Genomic DNA, 18,741 nt, shown 5'->3' on the forward strand with positions numbered 1-18,741 from the left:
CTATCCCTAACAGGTTTTAAGACAGTGACTGAATATCTCACACACACTCCATTTCAGTGCTAGAAATTCAAGTCTGTATACTGGATAACTTCTCTGCAACTTGCTCAGGGTCTTGCTTGCGAATGGTACTGTATGGGACTTACTTCATCTCCAGGCACATCCAAAGAGGTGTCCCTGAAGAAAATGAACAGCCTCTCAAAATCAGGGTGAAGCAGCATGACAGTTCAGAAGAGCATCCTTCAGCTTCTGGAATGCAACGACACACTCCTCAGTCCAATCCGATTGTGTTAACTTGCGGAAAATCCCACTGTTGCCCTTCTTCCCATCTCTTCTGCTTCTCTTTTGACCCCGATTGAGTGCAAACGAGGGCTTGGCTATGGCAGAACAGTTAGGAATAAAATGCTGGTAATATAATACTATACCCAAGAAGGAATTCAGGCTCCGCGCAGAGTAAGTGCATCTGTCCACTTTCATCAGCTGAGCTTGGCTCATCTTGGTAATGGCCTCCACCTTTTCAGGGTCCACCGGCACACTGTTTTCGTTAACGATATGTCCAAGTAATTTCACTGTGGAATTTCTTGGGTGCTAGTTTGAGATTGTTGGCACGTAGACGGCTAAACACAACTTCAAGGTGCTGCAGAGCCATTTCCTCAGTGGATGCAAAGACCAAGTTGTCCAGATAGCAAAGAAGACTTGAGAAATGTAGACACTGAACAAAAATATAGACATTCAACAGTCAACAATTTCAAAGATTTTGCTGAGTTACAGTTCATATAAGGAAATCGGTCAGTTTAAATAAATTCATTAGGCCCTAATCTATGGATTTTAAATTACTGGGAATACAGATATGCATCTGTTGGTCACAGATACCTTAAACAAAATGTATGGGCGTGGATCAGAAAACCAGTCAGTATATGGTGTGACCACCATTTCCCTTATGCAGCACGACACATCTCCTTCGCATATAGTTGATCAGGCTGTTGATTGTGGCCTGTGGAATGTTGTCCACTCCTCTTCAATGGCTGTGGGAAGATGCTGGATTTTGGCAGGAATTGGAACACGCTGTCGTACACGTCAATCCAGAGCATCACAAACATGCTCAATGGGGGGACATGTCTGGTGAGTATGCAGGCCATGGAAGAACTGGGACATTTTCAGCTTCCAGGAATTGTGCACAGTCCAATGGTGTGGTAAAGGGTGTGTATCCATCCACCTGATGTAAGTGCATGACCTCAAACTCCCATTTTTCTTCCATACCATGACTAAAGGGGAGGCATACTCACTTACCGACTTGCGTATAAGGCCTACTTCCTCCATATCTGTTAACACCTTCCTCAGCTTCAGGTAATGAGCAGGCAGAAGGAACCCTTCTGTATGGTAGGCGGAAGGGTTTGTTATTGATCAGGTGGATACGGTGAACATAACGCCTTGCTTCGCGGTAGTCCAGATTATGTCTTGAGAAGATGTCTTCACATTCAGTGATGGCGTTCACTAGCTTCTCCTTCCACTGGTCAGTCACTTGACATCCATCAATGTCAATATCTCCAAATCCTAAATCAGTCAGCCTTGTTCGTGCTTCTGTTCAATTGGGGTTTTCCTCAGCTCATTAAGGCCATGAAAGATTGTTGCATCCTCAACAGCCAAGCATATAGACAGCCAGCTTCATGTTACCTTTATCTGAACAGTTTACTACCTTCATGGGGACACAGCCATCTCCCCACATAGGCGTGATAACTCTACCCACAAGTATGTCTCTGGGCATAACCTCAACTACTACAGTGCTGCCTGAAGACAATGGCAAAGTTGGGAAGTTTAACACAGACTAAGTGCTCAGTCTTGGGAAGAGGAGTCACAGCTTGAGTGAGCTTCACGGTCCCAATCTTGTCATCAACTTCACATCCCTTCCATCTTGTGACACTTGTCATCATCTATAGAAATTACTCACCCTCTGGTGAGGGAGTCTGGCCATCCATGTTGACTAAGTTCCAGTATTTGTCAGTGCCCTTTATCTCATGCAGTAGATGCTTAATGACATTTGATCCCAGGATAAAATCATTGTGCTGTCCAGGGACAACTAGGGTGGTCACTTTAACATCAATCCCATAGATTTGCATCTCCAAGTCATCTACAATAAACACTTTGGTGAGACCTTCTTCCCCCCACAACCCACTAACGCTAACTTTTAGGAGGCTGATAATGCTAAGGAAGGGAGATGCCGAACTCGGAGAGGGTGGAGAGGAGGATCTGGTGGTTCACAGTATCAAAGGCAGCAGATAGGTCTAAAAGGATGAGAGCGGAGGAGAGAGAGTTAGCTTTAGCAGTGCGGAGAGCCTCCGTGACACAGAGAAGAGCAGTCTCAGTTGAATGACCAGTCTTGAAACCTGACTGATTTGGATCAAGAAGGTCATTCTGAGAGAGATAGCAAGAGAGCTGGCCAAGGACGGCACGTTCAAGAGTTTTGGAGAGAAAAGAAAGAAGGGATACTGGTCTGTAGTTGTTGACATCGGAGGGATCGAGTGTAGGTTTTTTCAGAAGGGGTGCAACTCTCGCTCTCTTGAAGACGGAAGGGACGTAGCCAGCGGTCAAGGATGAGTTGATGAGCGAGGTGAGGTAAGGGAGAAGGTCTCCGGAAATGGTCTGGAGAAGAGAGGAGGGGATAGTGTCAAGCGGGCAGGTTGTTGGGCGGCCGGCCGTCACAAGATGCGAGATTTCATCTGGAGAGAGAGGGGTGAAAGAGGTCAAAGCACAGGGTAGGGCAGTGTGAGCAGGACCAGCGGTGTCGTTTGACTTAACAAACGAGGATCGGATGTCGTCGACCTTCTTTTCAAAATGGTTGACGAAGTCATCCGCAGAGAGGGAGGAGGGGGGGGGGGGAGGAGGATTCAGGAGGGAGGAGAAGGTAGCAAAGAGCTTCCTAGGGTTAGAGGCAGATGCTTGGAATTTAGAGTGGTAGAAAGTGGCTTTAGCAGCAGAGACAGAAGAGGAGAATGTAGAGAGGAGGGAGTGAAAGGATGCCAGGTCCGCAGGGAGGCGAGTTTTCCTCCATTTCCGCTCGGCTGCCCGGAGCCCTGTTCTGTGAGCTCGTAGTGAGTCGTCGAGCCACGGAGCAGGAGGGGAGGACCGAGCCGGCCTGGAGGATAGGGGACAGAGAAAATCAAAGGATGCAGAAAGGGAGGAGAGGAGGGTTGAGGAGGCAGAATCAGGAGATAGGTTGGAGAAGGTTTGAGCAGAGGGAAGAGATGATAGGATGGAAGAGGAGAGAGTAGCGGGAGAGAGAGAGCGAAGGTTGGGACGGCGCAATACCATCCGAGTAGGGGCAGAGTGAGAAGTGTTGGATGAGAGCGAGAAGGAAAAGGATACAAGGTAGTGGTCGGAGATTTGGAGGGGAGTTGCAATGAGATTAGTGGAAGAACAGCATCTAGTAAAAATGAGGTCAAGCGTATTGCCTGCCTTGTGAGTATGGGGGGAAGGTGAGAGGGTGAGGTCAAAAGAGGAGAGGAGTGGAAAGAAGGAGGCAGAGAGGAATGAGTCAAAGGTAGACGTGGGGAGGTTAAAGTCACCCAGAACTGTGAGAGGTGAGCCATCCTCAGGAAAGGAACTTATCAAGGCGTCAAGCTCATTGATGAACTCTCCAAGGGAATCTGGAGGGCGATAAATGATAAGGATGTTAAGCTTGAAAGGGCTGGTAACTGTGACAGCATGGAATTCAAATGAGGAGATAGACAGATGGGTCAGGGGAGAAAGAGAGAATGTCCACTTGGGAGAGATGAGGATTCCAGTGCCACCACCCCGTTGGCTCGATGCTCTAGGGGTATGCGAGAACACGTGGGCAGACGAAGAGAGAGCAGTAGGAGTAGCAGTGTTATCTGTGGTAATCCATGTTTCCGTCAGCGCCAGGAAGTCTAGGGACTGGAGGGTAGCATAGGCTGAGATGAACTCAGCCTTGTTGGCTGCAGACCGGCAGTTCCAGAGGCTGCCGGAGACCTGGAACTCCACGTGGGTCGTGCGCGCTGGGACCACCAGGTTAGAGTGGCAGCGGCCACACGGTATGAAGCGTTTGTATGGCCTGTGCAGAGAGGAGAGAACAGGGATAGACAGACACATAGTTGACAAGCTACAGAAGTGTTGTTTCTTGTATTATTGTCTCTTGTGTCTTTAGAGAACTGTTTCACTTTGATATCCTTTTTCTTCTGTCCTGATTTTCTCTTTCTTTTCTTCTGTTAACTAGATATTCTTTGTTGTTCTTCGTTAGCTAGCTAGCTTTTTCCAAAAGAGTCCCTAGCAACTGCTTAGCAACTGGTAAACAATTCAGCTAGCTAAGATAACTACAATTTTATGAAAAATAGTTATTTTTCAAAAGCCTATCTTCTTTGTTTGTTGCTTGTTTTTTCTCCTATTCAGTCTTGCAGTTATCTTTTGCTTTTTTCCGATGTACTTCACTCTAAAAACCATGTAAATTTCAATATTTGTAGGAGCTCATTTTTCAGCTGCTGCTGCTCAAATTGGAGTTCCGGAATACATGTGCATGCACACACAAACACACACATACAGTGGTAAGAAAAAGTATGTGAACCCTTTGGAATTACCTGGTTTTCTGCATAAATTAGTCAGAACATTTTATCTCATCTCTATCTTAGTCACAACAATAGAGAAACACAGTGTGCTTAAACTAATAACACACAAAGTATTGTATTTTTCTTGACTATATTGAATACATCGTTTAAACATTCACAATGTAGGTTGGAAAGGGTATGTGAACCCCTAGGCTAATGACTTTTCCAAAAGCTAATTGGAGTCAGGAGTCAGCTAACCTGTTTGTAAGTCGCTCTGGATAAGAGTGTCTGCTAAATGACATAAATGTAAATGTAATCAATGAGACGAGATTGGAGATGTTGTTTAGAGCTGCCCTGCCCTATAAAAAACACTCACAAAATTTGAGTTTGCTATTCACAAGACGCATCGCCTGATGTGAACCATGCCTTGAACAAAAGAGATCTCAGAAGACCTAAGATTAAGAATTGTTGACTTAAATAAAGCAGGAAAGGGTTACAAAAGTATCTCTAAAAGTCTTGATGTTCATCAGTCCAAGGTAAGACAAATTGTCTATAAATGGAGAAAGTTCATGTCACGTCCTGACCAGCAGAGGGAGTAATTGTATTAGTTTTGGTCAGGGCGTGGCAGAGGTCTTTGTGTTTTGGTATGTGTGTCTACGTTCTGTCTAGCTTTGGTTTTCTATGTAGAGTTAATTGGGGTGGGACTCCCAATTGAAGGCAGGTGTGTTGAGTTGCCTTTGATTGGGAGTCCTATATTAGTAGGGTGTGTTTGTCTGTGGGTAATTGTTTTTGCACTGCGTTTGTTAGCCTGCAAAACTGTTCTTGTCGTGAGTATCATTTATTGTTTTTTCACTGTGGATGCTTTGCGTGTTTTTTCATTAAAGAAAGATGAGTATCCACATTCCCGCTTCGCCTTGGTCCTCCCTTCAACAAAACGACATTTTCTGTGACAGTTCAGCACTGTTGCTACTCTCACTAGGAGGGGCAGTCCTGCAAAGATGACTACAAAAGCACAGTGCGGAATGCTCAATGAGTTTAAGAAGAATCCAAGTGTCAGCTAAAGACTTACAGAAATCTCTGGAACATGCCAACATCTCTGTTGACGAGTCTACGATACGTAAAACACTAAACAAGAATGATGTTCATGGGAGGACACCACGGAAGAAGACACTGTTGTCCAAAAAAAACATTGCTGCACGTCTGAAGTTCGCAAAAGAAGTTGGCAACATATTCTGATTAAAATAAAGTTGAGTTGTTTGGAAGGAACACACAACACTATGTGTGGAGAAAAAAAGGCATAGTAAACCAACATCAAAACCTCATCCCAACTGTAAAGTATGGTGGAGGGAGCATCAATGGTTTGGGGCTGCTTTGCTGCCTCAAGGCCTGGACAACTTGCTATCATCGACGGAAAAATAAATTCCCAAGTTTATCAAGACATTTTGCAGAAGAATGTAAGGTTATCTGTCCGCCAATTGAAGCTCAACAGGACAACGACCCAAAACACAGAAGTAAATCAACAGAATGGCTTCAACAGAAGAAAATACGCCTTCTGGAGTAGCCCAGTCAAAGTCCTGACCTCAACCCGATTTCAAATGCTGTGGCATGACCTCGAGAGCGGTTCACACCAGACATCCTAAAAATATTGCTGAAATTAAACAGTTTTGTAAAGATGAATGGTCCAAAATTCCTGCTGACTGTTGTGCAGATCTGATCCGCAACTACAGAAAACGTTAAGTTGAGTTTAATGCTGCCAAAGGAGGGTCAACCAGTTATTAAATCCAATGGTTCACATACTTTTCCCACCCTACACTGTGAATGTTTACACGGTGTGTTCAATAAAGACATGAAAACGTATAATTGTTAGTATGTTATTAGTTTAAACAGACTGTGTTTGTCTATTGTTGTGACTTAGATGAAGATTAGATCAAATTTTATGACCAATTTATGCAGAAATCCAGGTAATTCCAAAGGGTTCGCATACTTTTTCTTGCCACTGTATATACACAGGAGAAAGAGAGAGAGAGAAGGATTTGATTTTGGTAAAGAAAAAGGTGTGTAAACAAGAGCAGTACACAAAGACTCCATCCCTACCTCTTTCTCCATCCTTTCTTCCATCCCTCCATATGTACCACTGAGAAGTAAAGAGCCCATAAAAGTGTGTAGAGCTTGGATCGCTAGGTGTGTGTTGGGTTGTGTAGACATCTGTCAGTATGTTGTAGCGTTGTCCGCTGGCTCTGTCCTCACACACCAACTGAGCCTTGATGAAGGTGGTCCAACGTCTCTGCAATGTCTTCATACCACCTACATCAGACTAGAGAGAGAAGGGGGTGGGGAAGGAGAGGGATCGATAAATGAAGAAAGAGTAGTAAGAACGCATGCAAGCTCAAAAACACACACACACACACACACATCCAACCGCCTCACCTCCCTTCACCCCCACACCCTCCACCACGCCCAACACTCACCTTGCAAACACGTGCGACCCTGGGAACTTTGACTGTAGTGTAGAGGTCGTATTCCTTGGCGACCTCGGTAAAGAAGAAATAGATCTTGTTGTCGTCTCCTGTTGGGTTGTTGTCTTCATCCTGCTTTATGAACACTGAGGACACAAACTCTGGGTCTGCAGAGAGAGAGAGAGAGAGAGAGAAACACACACAGGTATGAACAACTTGAGAGAGAAAGAAAGAGAGACGTGTGAAACAAGTCTGTGAAGCACTGTGTGTGTGTGTGTCTGTGCATGTGCTTTTGGTCTGTGTGTGTGTGTGTTTTGTCTGCACACGCTGTGCTGTATGTGTGTGTACGCGTGTGTATTTGTGTCCTCTCACCACTGAGCCAGTTGATGGATCTCTCGGTGCGGATCCGTTCCTGCTCCTGACCGGTGGCCCGTGAGATATCGAACAGCGTTCCCAAAATGTTACTGGTGGCGGCAGTGTACAGGATACCACCTAGAAAGCAGGAGAGAGAGCGAGAGAGAGAATATATTTATATTCCGGACTCTGGTTCGAAAGCTAATTTCCTGCAATTCTATCCATTTTGCCATGAGGTTTTTAAGACTTTTTAAGATTATTATTATATCTTGTGTAAATTCATCCAGTGTGTATATACTATGTATAGACTGCATTTTGATTACTGTTACAGTGCAATTTCGGTTGTTAACCTGTTAGGGCTAGGGGGCAGTATTGACACGGCTGGATAAAAAACATACCCGATTTAATCTGGTTACCACTCCTACCCAGTAACTAGAATATGCATATACTTATTACATATGGATAGAAAACACCCTAAAGTTTCTAAAACTGTTTGAATGATGTCTGTGAGTATAACAGAACTCAAATGGCAGGTCAAAACCTGAGAGATTCCTTTACAGGAAGTGGCCTGTCTGACCATTTCTTGAACTTCATTTCCATCTCTATCTTTTACTAAGGATCTCTGCTCTAACGTGACACTTCCCACGTCGTCCATAGGCGCTCAGAGCCCGGGAAAAAACAGAATGTCGTCATTCCAGCCCCAGGCTGAAACACATTATCGCCTTTCTCAAGTGGCCGATCAAGGGACTCTGGGCTTATGCGCGTGACCCGACCGCCCCCGCCTTTGTGATTTTTTCCTCTGTTTGCCGAAAAGGAGATTCCCTGTCGGAATATTATCGCTTTTCTACGAGAAAAATGGCGTAAAAATTGATTTTAAACAGCGGTTGACATGCTTCAAAGTACGGTAATGGAATATTTAGAATTTTATTGTCACGAATTGCGCCATGCGCGCGACACTTCTTTACCATTTCGGATAGTGTCTGGAACGCACGAACAAAACGCCGCTATTCGGATATAACGATGGATTATTTTGGACCAAACCAACATTTGTTATTGAAGTAGACGTCCTGGGAGTGCATTCTGACGAAGACAACAAAAGGTAATCATACTTTTATAATAGTAAATATGATTATGGTGAGTGCTAAACTTGGTCGGTGTCTAAATAGCGAGCCCGTGATGCCTGGGCTATGTACTTAGAATATTGCAAAATGTGCTTTCACCAAAAAGCTATTTTAAAATCGGACATATCGAGTGCATAGAGGAGGTCTGTATCTATAATTCTTTAAATAATTGTTATGCTTTTTGTGAACGTTTATCGTGAGTAATTTAGTAAAATGTTAGCGAATTCCCCGGAAGTTATGTTAGTTCTGGGGGGTATGCTAGTTCTGAACGTCACATGCTAATGTAAAAAGCTGGTTTTTGATATAAATATGAACTTGATTGAACAAAACATGCATGTATTTGTATAACATAATGTCCTAGGGTTGTCATCTGATGAAGATCATCAAAGGTGAGTGCTGCATTTAGCTGTCTTCTGGGTTTTGGTGACATTATATGCTGGCTTGAAAAATGGGTGTCTGATTATTTCTGGCTTGGTACTCTGCTGACATAATCTAATGTTTTGCTTTCGTTGTAAAGCCTTTTTGAAATCGGACAGTGTGGTTAGATTAACGAGAGTCTTGTCTTTAAATAGCTGTAAAATAGTCATATGTTTGAGAAATTGAAGTAATAGGATTTTTAAGGTTTTGAAAATCGCGCCACAGGCTGCAAGTGGCTGTTACGTAGGTGGGACGCAAGCGTCCCACCTAGCCCATAGAGGTTATCCACCAGATTTGAAGACTAAAGCATGCCCAAGGATATCATTGAATTAACCTCTATGGGCTAGGTGGGACGCTTGCTTACTCAACAGCCAGTGTAATCCCATGGCGCGATATTCAAATACCTCAAAAATGCAAAAACTTCAATTTTTCAAACATATGACTATTTTACACCATTTTAAAGACAAGACTTTTAACGCTTTTTCCCGGGCTCTGAGAGCCTATGGGAGCCGTAGGAAGTGTCACGTTACAGCAAAGATCCTCAGTCTTCAATAAAAAGAGCCAAGATGAACAACAACTTGTCAGACAGGACACTTCCTGTTCAGAATCTTCTCAGGTTTTTGCCTGCCATATGAGTTCTGTTATACTCACAGACACCATTCAAACAGTTTTAGAAACTTGAGGGTGTTTTCTATCCAAATCAAACAATTATATGCATATTCTAGTTTCTGGGCAGTAGTAATAACCAGATTAAATCGGGTACGTTTTTTATCCGGCCGTGCAAATACTGCCCCCTATGCCCAACAGGTTAAAAAGCAGCATTAGACAGGATTACCGAAACATACTGACAAGCTCAAATAGACAGACGAGTGCTACATGGCAGACCAATATGAACTCATCTCTCGGGATGTCCAGCCCACTCACTGTCTCAGACAATAATGTCTAACGGGAAGGTTGCCGGCTTTTTCTGTGGCTAAACCAACTAGGCTCGTAATTTTTTATAATTTTATTTGTATTTACAGATGGCATACAAGTTTGTTATTAAGGCACATGAAAGTTCACATGTTCGAGAAGGCATTTCTGCCAAAAAACGCATTTTGATCATTTAAAAAAAGTTTGCGTTCAAACGGCCCTCCTGTGAAGTAGTGATCCGCGACATATGTCTAGTTTCCTGAAATGGGTCACAAATGTTGTTGTTTTATAGTTAGTTTCCTGCAATTCTACAAATTTTGCCATGGGGCAGAGAACATTTTACAGCTTTAAAGCTAGTTTCCTGCAATTCTACACATTTGTGACGGACCGGCCCGATCCGGTCTAATGTAGCAAAATTTGATAAAAGTAAAGACTCAGAGCTAGAAAATGGTATATCATACACTACAGTTGAGGAGTTATGGGAAAGTAATTCTGCTTTGTATGTTGATAAACTTGGCCCTTGAATGTTTTGGTATAGCTACTGGAGAGCTCTTTGTCTACACCCATTCAGCATCCTTCACACCCTCTTAAGCCTGATGTGAATCCTTAACCCCACCCATCTCTCTATGTGCTAAACAGAGTGAGTTTGGTAGTTTACTAAACAACCAAAGATTTCTAGACTAAAGGCTGGTTTATACTACAGCTATCAACATGTCTGTATACAGTTGTCGCAGTGACATCATGAAAATTATATTGTCGTCCAACATCAAACATGTAGTTGTCTTTATGAAAAAGTATAAACACAAAAATGACAGGCTGCATCAAACTGCATCAGCAGCCTTGTTGTCCAAAATTGTGCATAACTGGTGTATCTAACACCAATAAACCCATCCGTTTATGAATTAATTTAGTATGTAAATCTAGGAAACCAGACAACTAAAAGCGACTTTCTAAACAATGTTTTAGTTTGTTTATAGCTTGTTAGCTTGCTAGCCAGTTCAAATAATGACAGTATCATATAGCTGACAACGTCTTAACTTTAGCTAATTTGTATTCATTATTACAGGAAAATAAATTCACAATAAGATCATTATTTACAAGTTAATCGCAAGTTAATTACAGAAAATAACTTAGTTGTGAATGTGACAAATTAAAAGCAGGGCATTCTATCTGAGAATGTTTTACCTTGGACACTGTCACGTTGGACTAACTTTATACCCTAATTTGACTTCGGTGCAAGTCATGTTCTTCACATTACCGTCTATGGTAAACACAACTAACGTATATCAAATAAAATCTACTTTTATTTGTCACATGCACAGGATACAGAAGGTGTAAACGGTACAGTGAAATGGTTTCTTGTATAGTGGAATCTTTTTGTTTAGACATGTAGTTAGCTAGCTAAATGATGAACCATAATCAAACCCTGCATGAATCTACATGTAGCTAAAGCTAACCAACTAGATTCAATGTTAGCTAGCTAGCTAATATTTGGCTATAACTAGCAATGCAAATGGCTCTGCAATACGAGTAATATTACTACACAGATCATACACAACTTTTGCAAGCCAGCCAGCTAACGTTAGCTAGCTAACAGTACGCTTTAACCTGTCTGGGCTAGGGGGCAGTATTTTCATGGCCGGATGAAAAACGTACCCAATTTAAACAGGTTACTACTCTGGCCCAGAAACTAGAATATGCATATTAATATTAGATTTGGATAGAAAACACTCTGAAGTGTCTAAAACTGTTTGAATGGTGTCTGTGAGTATAACAGAACTCATATGGCAGGCAAACACCTGAGAAAAATCCAAGCAGGAAGTGAAAAGTCTGAGAATTGTAGTTCTTCTTTTGATTCTCTATCGAAGCTCCAGTGTCTGTGGGGTGACGTTGCACTTCCTAAGGCTTCCATTGGCTGTCTAAAGCCTCCAGAAACTGGGCAGAGTATAGGAGCTCAGTTACTGAGTGGTCTGCCTGGCAACAAAGGGATTGGATATGCTCGGTCCCTTGAGCGCGCCCCTCCTTCTTTTTCTTCTTGAATGAATATGCTTTTGTCCGGTTGGAATATTATCGCAATTTTACATAAAAAATACCATAAAGATGGATTTTAAACAGCGTTTGACATGCTTCTAAGTACGGTAATGGAAAATGTTGACTTTTCGTCTCTCGTTCCGCGCTCGCGCGTTATGCCTTTGGATATGTGATCTGTACGCACGAACAAAACGGAGGTATTTGGACATAAATAAGGATTATTTGGAACAAAAACAACATTTCTTGTGGAAGTAGCAGTCCTGGGAGTGCATTCTGACGAAGATCAGCAAAGGTAATACAATATTTCTAATACTAATTCTGAGTTTAGGTTGCCCCAAATTTGGTGGGTGTCTGAATAGCTTGCCGTGATGGCTGAGCTATGTACTCAGAATATAGAAAAATGTGCTTTCTCCGTAAAGCTATTTTAAAATCTGACACAGCGGTTGCATAAAGGAGTAGTCTATCTATAATTCTTAAAATAATTGTTATGTATTTTGTCAATGTTTATGATGAGTATTTTTGTAAATTGATGTGCACATTCACCGGACGTTTTGGTGGGAATACATTTTCTGAATATCACGCGCCAATGTAAAATGCTGTTTTTGGATATAAATATGTACTTTATCGAACAAAACATACATGTATTGTGTAACATAATGTCCTAGGAGTGTCATCTGATGAAGATCGTCAAAGGTTAGTGTTTCATTTCGCTGTGTTTTGGGTTTTATTGACACATGTCCTTGCTTGGAAAATGGCTGTGTGATTATTTTTGTCTATGTACTCTCCTAACATAATCTAATGTTTTGCTTTCGCTGTGAAGCCTTTTTGAAATCGGACAATGTGGTTAGATTAACGAGAAGTGTATCTTTAAAATGGTGTAAAATAGTCGTATGTTTGAGAAAGTTGAATTATGACATTTTGTTGTTTTTGAATTTTCCGCCCTGATATTTCACTGGCTGTGTCCCGCAGGTGGGACGCTGGCATCCCACCTAGCCCATAGAAGTTTTAACTTGCAATGAAAATTACTTTCTGACAAAATTAGAGATGTATGATATCTGAAATTGTACCTATCTAGACTCTTACCCGTATACATGGATGAACACTTCTCCCCTTCTATCATGGATGCCATGGTGGCCCTTAGTTTGAAGATGTAATCCGGAGACATATTTTATATAACAACCTTTGTTCTCTTTTCGACTCCCGATACATACATTTGCAATAAAACACCTGCATTTTCTCAATTTCCTTAGCTATCATACTCTGCTTCCAGCGGACATTCCACTGATTTGAAAACTCAGTCCTTCAGAGAGTAAAGAGCATTAGCAAGATTGTCACCGATCTACGTGATATCTTTAAATAAAAAGCTGTGTTAGAAAGGATTAACTACACATACTGAGCAGCTCATGTTATAGACAGGAGCGTGCTACATGGCAGACCAATCCGAACTCATCTCTCGGCATGTCCAGCCCATCCATTATCTCAGCATGTCCAGCCCATCCATTATCTCAGCCAATCATGTCTAAACAAACTAGGCTTGAAATGTAACAATTTTATTCATATTTACAGATGGCATACACGTTTGTTATTGAGGCACATGAAAGTTAACATGTTAAAGAAGGCATTTCTGCCCCAAAAAACACATTTTTTATAATAAAATAAAACTGTACAATGCATTTGGAAAATATTCAGACTCATTCACAATGTTACTTTCATTGGCTGTTGTGACTGGATTGTTTTATATTAATTTATAAGTCACCCCGCTGATGCTGCGTTTGAAACTACAGTGCATTCGGGAAGTATTCAGACCTTGACTTTTTCCTCAGTTTGTTACGTTACAGCCTTATTCTAAAATGTATAAAATATTTTTATTATACACACACAATACCCCATAAACAAACATTTAGATAAGTATTCAGGATTTTGTCGAGGCACAGATCTGGGGAAATGTACCAAAAAATGTCTGCAGCATTGAAGGTCCCCAAGAACACAGTGGCCTCCATCATTCTTAAATGGAAGAAGTTTGGAACCACCAAGACTTTTCCTAGAGCTGGCTGCCCGGCAAAACTGAGCAATCAGGGAAGAAGGGCCCTGGTCAGGAAGGTGACCAAGAACCTGGTGGTCACTCTGACAGAGCTCCAGAGTTCCTCTATGGAGATGGGAGAACCTTCCAGAAGGACAACCATCTCTGCAACACTCTACCAATCAGGACTTTCTGGTAGAGTGGCCTGACGGAAGCCACTCCTCAGTAAAAGGCACAAGATTCTCTGGTCTGATGAAACCAAGATTGAACTCTTTGGCCTGAATGCCAAGCGTCACGTCTGAAGGTAACCTGCCACCATCCCTACGGTGAAGCATGGTAGTAACAGCATCACACTGTGCTGATGTTTTTCAGTGGCAGGGACTGGGAGACTAGTCAGGATCAAGGGAAAGATGAACGGAGCAAAGTAAAGAGATCCTTGATGAAAACCTGCTCCAGAGCACTCAGGCCCTCAGACTGGGGGCAAAGAGTCACCTTGAGTGGCCCAGCCAGAGCACGGACTTGAATCCGATCAAACATGTCTGTAGGAGACCTGAAAATAGCTGTGCCAGCGACGCTCCACATCTAACCTGACAGAGCTTGAGAGGATCTGCAAAGAAGACTGGGAGAAACTCCTCAAATACAGGTGTGCCAAGCTTGTAGCGTCATACCCAAGAAGACGCAAGGCTGTAATTGCTGCCAAAGGTGCTTCAACAAAGTACTGAGTAAAGGGTCTGAATACTTCTGTAAATGTGATATTTCTGGGTAGTTTTATTTATAAATTAGCAAAAATGTATAGAAACCTGTTTTTGCGTCGTCATTATGGGGTATTGTGTGTAGATAGATGAGGGGGAAAAACACTTTAATCGATTTTAGAATAAGGCGTAACGTAACAAAATATGGTCTGAGTCCTTTCCAAATGCACTGTACATGATCAGTACCATCATTTCAACGTTCAGGGATACTGGAGTAGTGAGGTAGATATGTACATGTAAGCAGGGGTAAAGAAGTGACTGTTAGCAGGATTATTAATAATAATAATAATAATAATAGCAGCAGCTTATATGGTGAGTGTGTGCATGCATGTTTGGATAGTAAAATCGGACAGGTGGGAACATTGCGACGGTCCCCCAAAAAATACAAATATTTTATAGTTAGGGGTTAGGATTAGAATTAGGGTTTGGAGTTAGCTTTAGGGTTAGGGGTTAAGGAAAATATAATTTAGAATGGGAATCAATTTCTTGATCCCCACAAACATTTGAGTGGGACGGTGTGTTTGAGTGTGTGAGAATGTCTGTAGGTGTTTGTGAACATATGGGTAGAGACCTGTAAGTGTGCATAGAATCAGTGCAGATAAGAGTCAGTGCAGATAGTCTGTGTGTGAGGGTAGGCAGCCATTGGTTAGCTGTTTAACAGTTTTATTTCTTGGGGATAGAAGCTGTCTCAGAGCTTGTTGGTCCAAAACCTGAGGCTCCAATACTGCCTGTCGGACGGTAGCAGAGAGAACAGTCCATGGCTGGAGTCTGGATTTTTTGTGAAAGTTTTTCGGGCCATCCTCAGACACTGCCTGATATGAATGTCCTACATGGCTGGGAGCAGTGATATGCTGGGCTGTCCACACCACCCTCTGTAGAGCCTTGCAGTCAAGGGCGTTGCAGTTGCCAGGGGGTGCTGCAGCCAGTCAATATGCTCTTGATGTTGCAGATGTACAGGTTATTGAGGATCTGAGGGGCCATGCCAAATCTCTTCAGTCTCCTGAGGGAGAAGAGGCGTTGTTTCCCCTTCATCACAACTGTGCTGGTGTGAGAGGACCATGTTAAGTACCCAATGATGTGGACACTGATGAACTTTAAGCTCTTGACCCTCTCCACTTCAGCCCCGTCAATGTGGACTTTAGTGCCTTATTTCAAACATGATGCATGTTTTGAAATATTTGTATTATGTACACGCTTCCTACTTTTCACTCAGTCATTTAGGTTAATATTGTGGAGTAACTACAATGTTGTTGATCCATTCTCAGTTTTTTCCTATCACAGCCATTAAACTATGTAACTGTTTTAGTCATCATTGGCCTCATGGGGAAATCCCATAGCGGTTTCCTTCCTCTCCGGCAACTGAGTTAGGAAGGATGCCTGTATCTTTGTAGTGACTGGGTGTATTAATACACTATCCAAAGTGTAGTTAATAACTTCACCATCCTCAAAGGGATATTCAATGTCTGCTTTTTTTAGGTGCCCTTCTTTGTGAGGCATTGGAAAACCTCCCTGGTCTTTGTGGTTGACTCTGGTATGAAATTCACTGCTCGACTGAGGGACCTTACAGATATGTGTGGAGTACAGAGAGGTAGTCGTAAAAAAATCATGTTAACCACTATTATTGCACACAGAGTGTGTCCATGCAACTTATTATGTGACTTGTTAAGCACTCCTGAACTTATTTAGGGGCTGAATACTTATTGACTCAAGACATTTCACCTTTTCATTTTTTATTAATTAGTAAACATAAATCCACTTTTGACATTATGGGTATTGTGTGTAGGCCAGTGACACAAAATCTCAATTGAATACATTTTAAATTCAGGCTGTAACCCCAAAAAATGTGGAAAATGTCAAGGGGTGTGAATACTTTCTGAAGGCACTGTACTTTATCTGATCTCCCTACATCTGATCTCACACACACACACACTCTTTCTCTCCCTCTCTTAGATCCACTATCTTGTCTGAAGCCTGAGTCAAAGGGGCAGGACCTGTCGGTCTCCAGATTGAGGCCGTTGCTCATTGGTTAGAAGCTCAGTGTAGGCAGAGCTTGACAGTAGATGAAAACTGCTTCAGGGTCTAGAGCTGTTCTGGAGAGTCAGGAGATACCAGACCAGTCTAGAGAAAGAGGGAAGGACAGAGGCAGAGAGGAGGGGAGAGTGAAGATTTAATGGGGGTAGAAAGCCAGCTGCTAAACACAAACATTTAGAATTAGATAAACAATTGTTGACAGTGTGTGTACTCTTTGTAGTGTATAAATGAAATGTGATTTGCAGATTCAAATAAAGTTGTTGCAGCATCAATAATTGTTGGGTTTGGGGCAAAAGTGTCTGAAATGAGGGTTTGGTGAAGGGAGAGGGAGAAAGCTGAGATTGGAGATGAGACTGTTGGTTAGGTGATGGAAAGAGGGCGAAGGGGTCCTGATGGGGGCCTGACTGTGGGTTGGGAGAATAGAGGAGAATAGCTGAGGGGAGGGCTGCTGCTGGCTACAAGAGAGGGGAGGGCTGAGGCTACAGGAGTGGTCCCGTGTGGCTCAGTTGGTAGAGCATGGTGTTTGCAACGCCAGGGTTGTGGGTTCGATTCCCACGGGGGGCCAGTACAAAAAAAAATTAAATAACATTTTAAAAAGTATGAAATGTATGCATTCACTACTGTAAGTTGCTCTGGATAAGTGTGTCTGCTAAATGACTAAAATGTACATGGAATGTTTCCTGTGTTTGTATGGTCTCCCTCATTGTTCACTGTGATGACATCATCATCACCAGGAAATATACAACCCAGCCAGCAGGGCTGGACAGGCCCAGAGAGAGAACATAAGGAAGAGAGGGGCAGAACAGGGTTGGGACATTCCACAGGCCACAATCAACAGCCTGATCAACTCTATGCGAAGGAGATGTGTCACGCTACCTGAAGCAAGTGGTCACACCAGATACTGACTGGTTTTCTGATCCACACCCCTACCTTTTTTTAAAGGGATCTTTGACCAAAAGATGAATGAATATATGTATTCCCAGTCATGTGAAATCCATAGATTAGGGCCTAATGAATGTATTTCAATTCACGAATTTCCTTATATGAACTGTAAGTCGGTAAAATCTTCTAAATTGTTGCATGTTGAGTTTATATTTTTGTTCAATGTGTGTGTGTGCGTGTGTGTCATTTTCATTGGATAGTCCACTCTGTAACATTTTGAGTCTTGTGTGGGTTGGAGATACTCTTGTGTTAAATTTTGAGCCATAGGGGCCTTGGCTGCCTTGGGAAGCTAGAAGAATCAGATTTACTTTTTGGAGGCTTGGTATCCCGCTCAAGGTCGGAACAGTTATTCCCAACTGCTAAATTCCTCACGTTATCTCATCTCTCCCTGTCTTTTTTTTATTCCTTCATAATGAACCCATTTTCCCTCCCTTACTCACTCCCTCGCTCCCTCCCTTCCCCCTGCATCACTCCCTCCCTCCCCTTCTCTTACACTTTGACTATGGCTCTTCATTTTAAACTTGTCAAAGTAGAGCCAATGCTGAGCCTCCTCAGGGTCCAGATCATGATAGCGGTCTCTGACTGCAAACCCAAAACTATGGAACTTAAGCTCGGGTCAACAGGCTCGTAGGGCTCGTAGGGCTCTTCTGGTTGGCTATGCCCAGGTCCCTGCCCTCCCAGCACCTGTAGAGAGTAGATGAAACAGCCGTGGGTCATGGGAGGAAGAGTGTTGGGGGTTGTGAGGTGTTTGGGATGGGATGGGATAAGAGGATGAGAATGGCCTTTGGGTCCTGAGTGAAGCTGAATGGATAGCCACTGGAGGTGGTTCCAAAGTCTACAGGCACCACTACAGAGAACGAACGAGCCATCCTCAGTCTGGCTTCTGGTCTCTGGAGAGAGAGAGAGGAAGGAGAGAGACACTAATGATGGTGTGTGTGTGTGTGTGTGGGGGGGGCTCTGAATAGAGAGAGAGAAGGGAGAGTAGCGGGGTAGAGAGAGGAGCAGGAGATTGTGTGTGAGGTATGCTGGTACTGATAGATCCGAAACACCTTCCTATCATCATATTATAACATCTTAATTTCTCTACGAATACTAAATTGATTGAATAGCTGGTAAGGAGGCATTGGAATTTCAGATTAAATAGTTCTGTGT

General features: G+C 42.7%; 1 protein-coding gene across 1 annotated transcript; it reads right to left on the bottom strand.

Annotated features, from left to right (window-relative positions):
- Positions 1-201: 201 nt before the first annotated feature.
- On the bottom strand, positions 202-13,009 carry LOC106609081 (semaphorin-4B-like). Its single transcript, XM_014207472.1, has 5 exons — positions 12,928-13,009; positions 7,382-7,501; positions 7,022-7,176; positions 6,648-6,867; positions 202-374 (listed from the first exon to the last, which is right to left on the bottom strand). The coding sequence occupies exons 1-5, from the start codon at positions 13,007-13,009 to the stop codon at positions 202-204; spliced, it is 750 nt and encodes a 249-aa protein (XP_014062947.1).
- Positions 13,010-18,741: the final 5,732 nt, after the last annotated feature.

Source organism: Salmo salar, chromosome ssa07 (assembly GCF_905237065.1).
Source record: "Salmo salar chromosome ssa07, Ssal_v3.1, whole genome shotgun sequence".
NCBI classification, from domain to species: Eukaryota; Metazoa; Chordata; class Actinopteri; order Salmoniformes; family Salmonidae; genus Salmo; species Salmo salar.

Bases quoted from the DNA above. Each gene is read 5' to 3' on its own strand.
- LOC106609081 (XM_014207472.1), bottom strand. From the start codon at position 13,009: ATGTCTCCGGATTACATCTTCAAACTAAGGGCCACCATGGCATCCATG. The intron at 7,502-12,927 runs GTAAGAGTCTAG...CCTGCTTTCTAG, and splicing joins GTGTTCATCCATGTATACGG to GTGGTATCCTGTACACTGCC. The intron at 7,177-7,381 runs GTGAGAGGACAC...CTCTCTCTGCAG, and splicing joins ATCCATCAACTGGCTCAGTG to ACCCAGAGTTTGTGTCCTCA.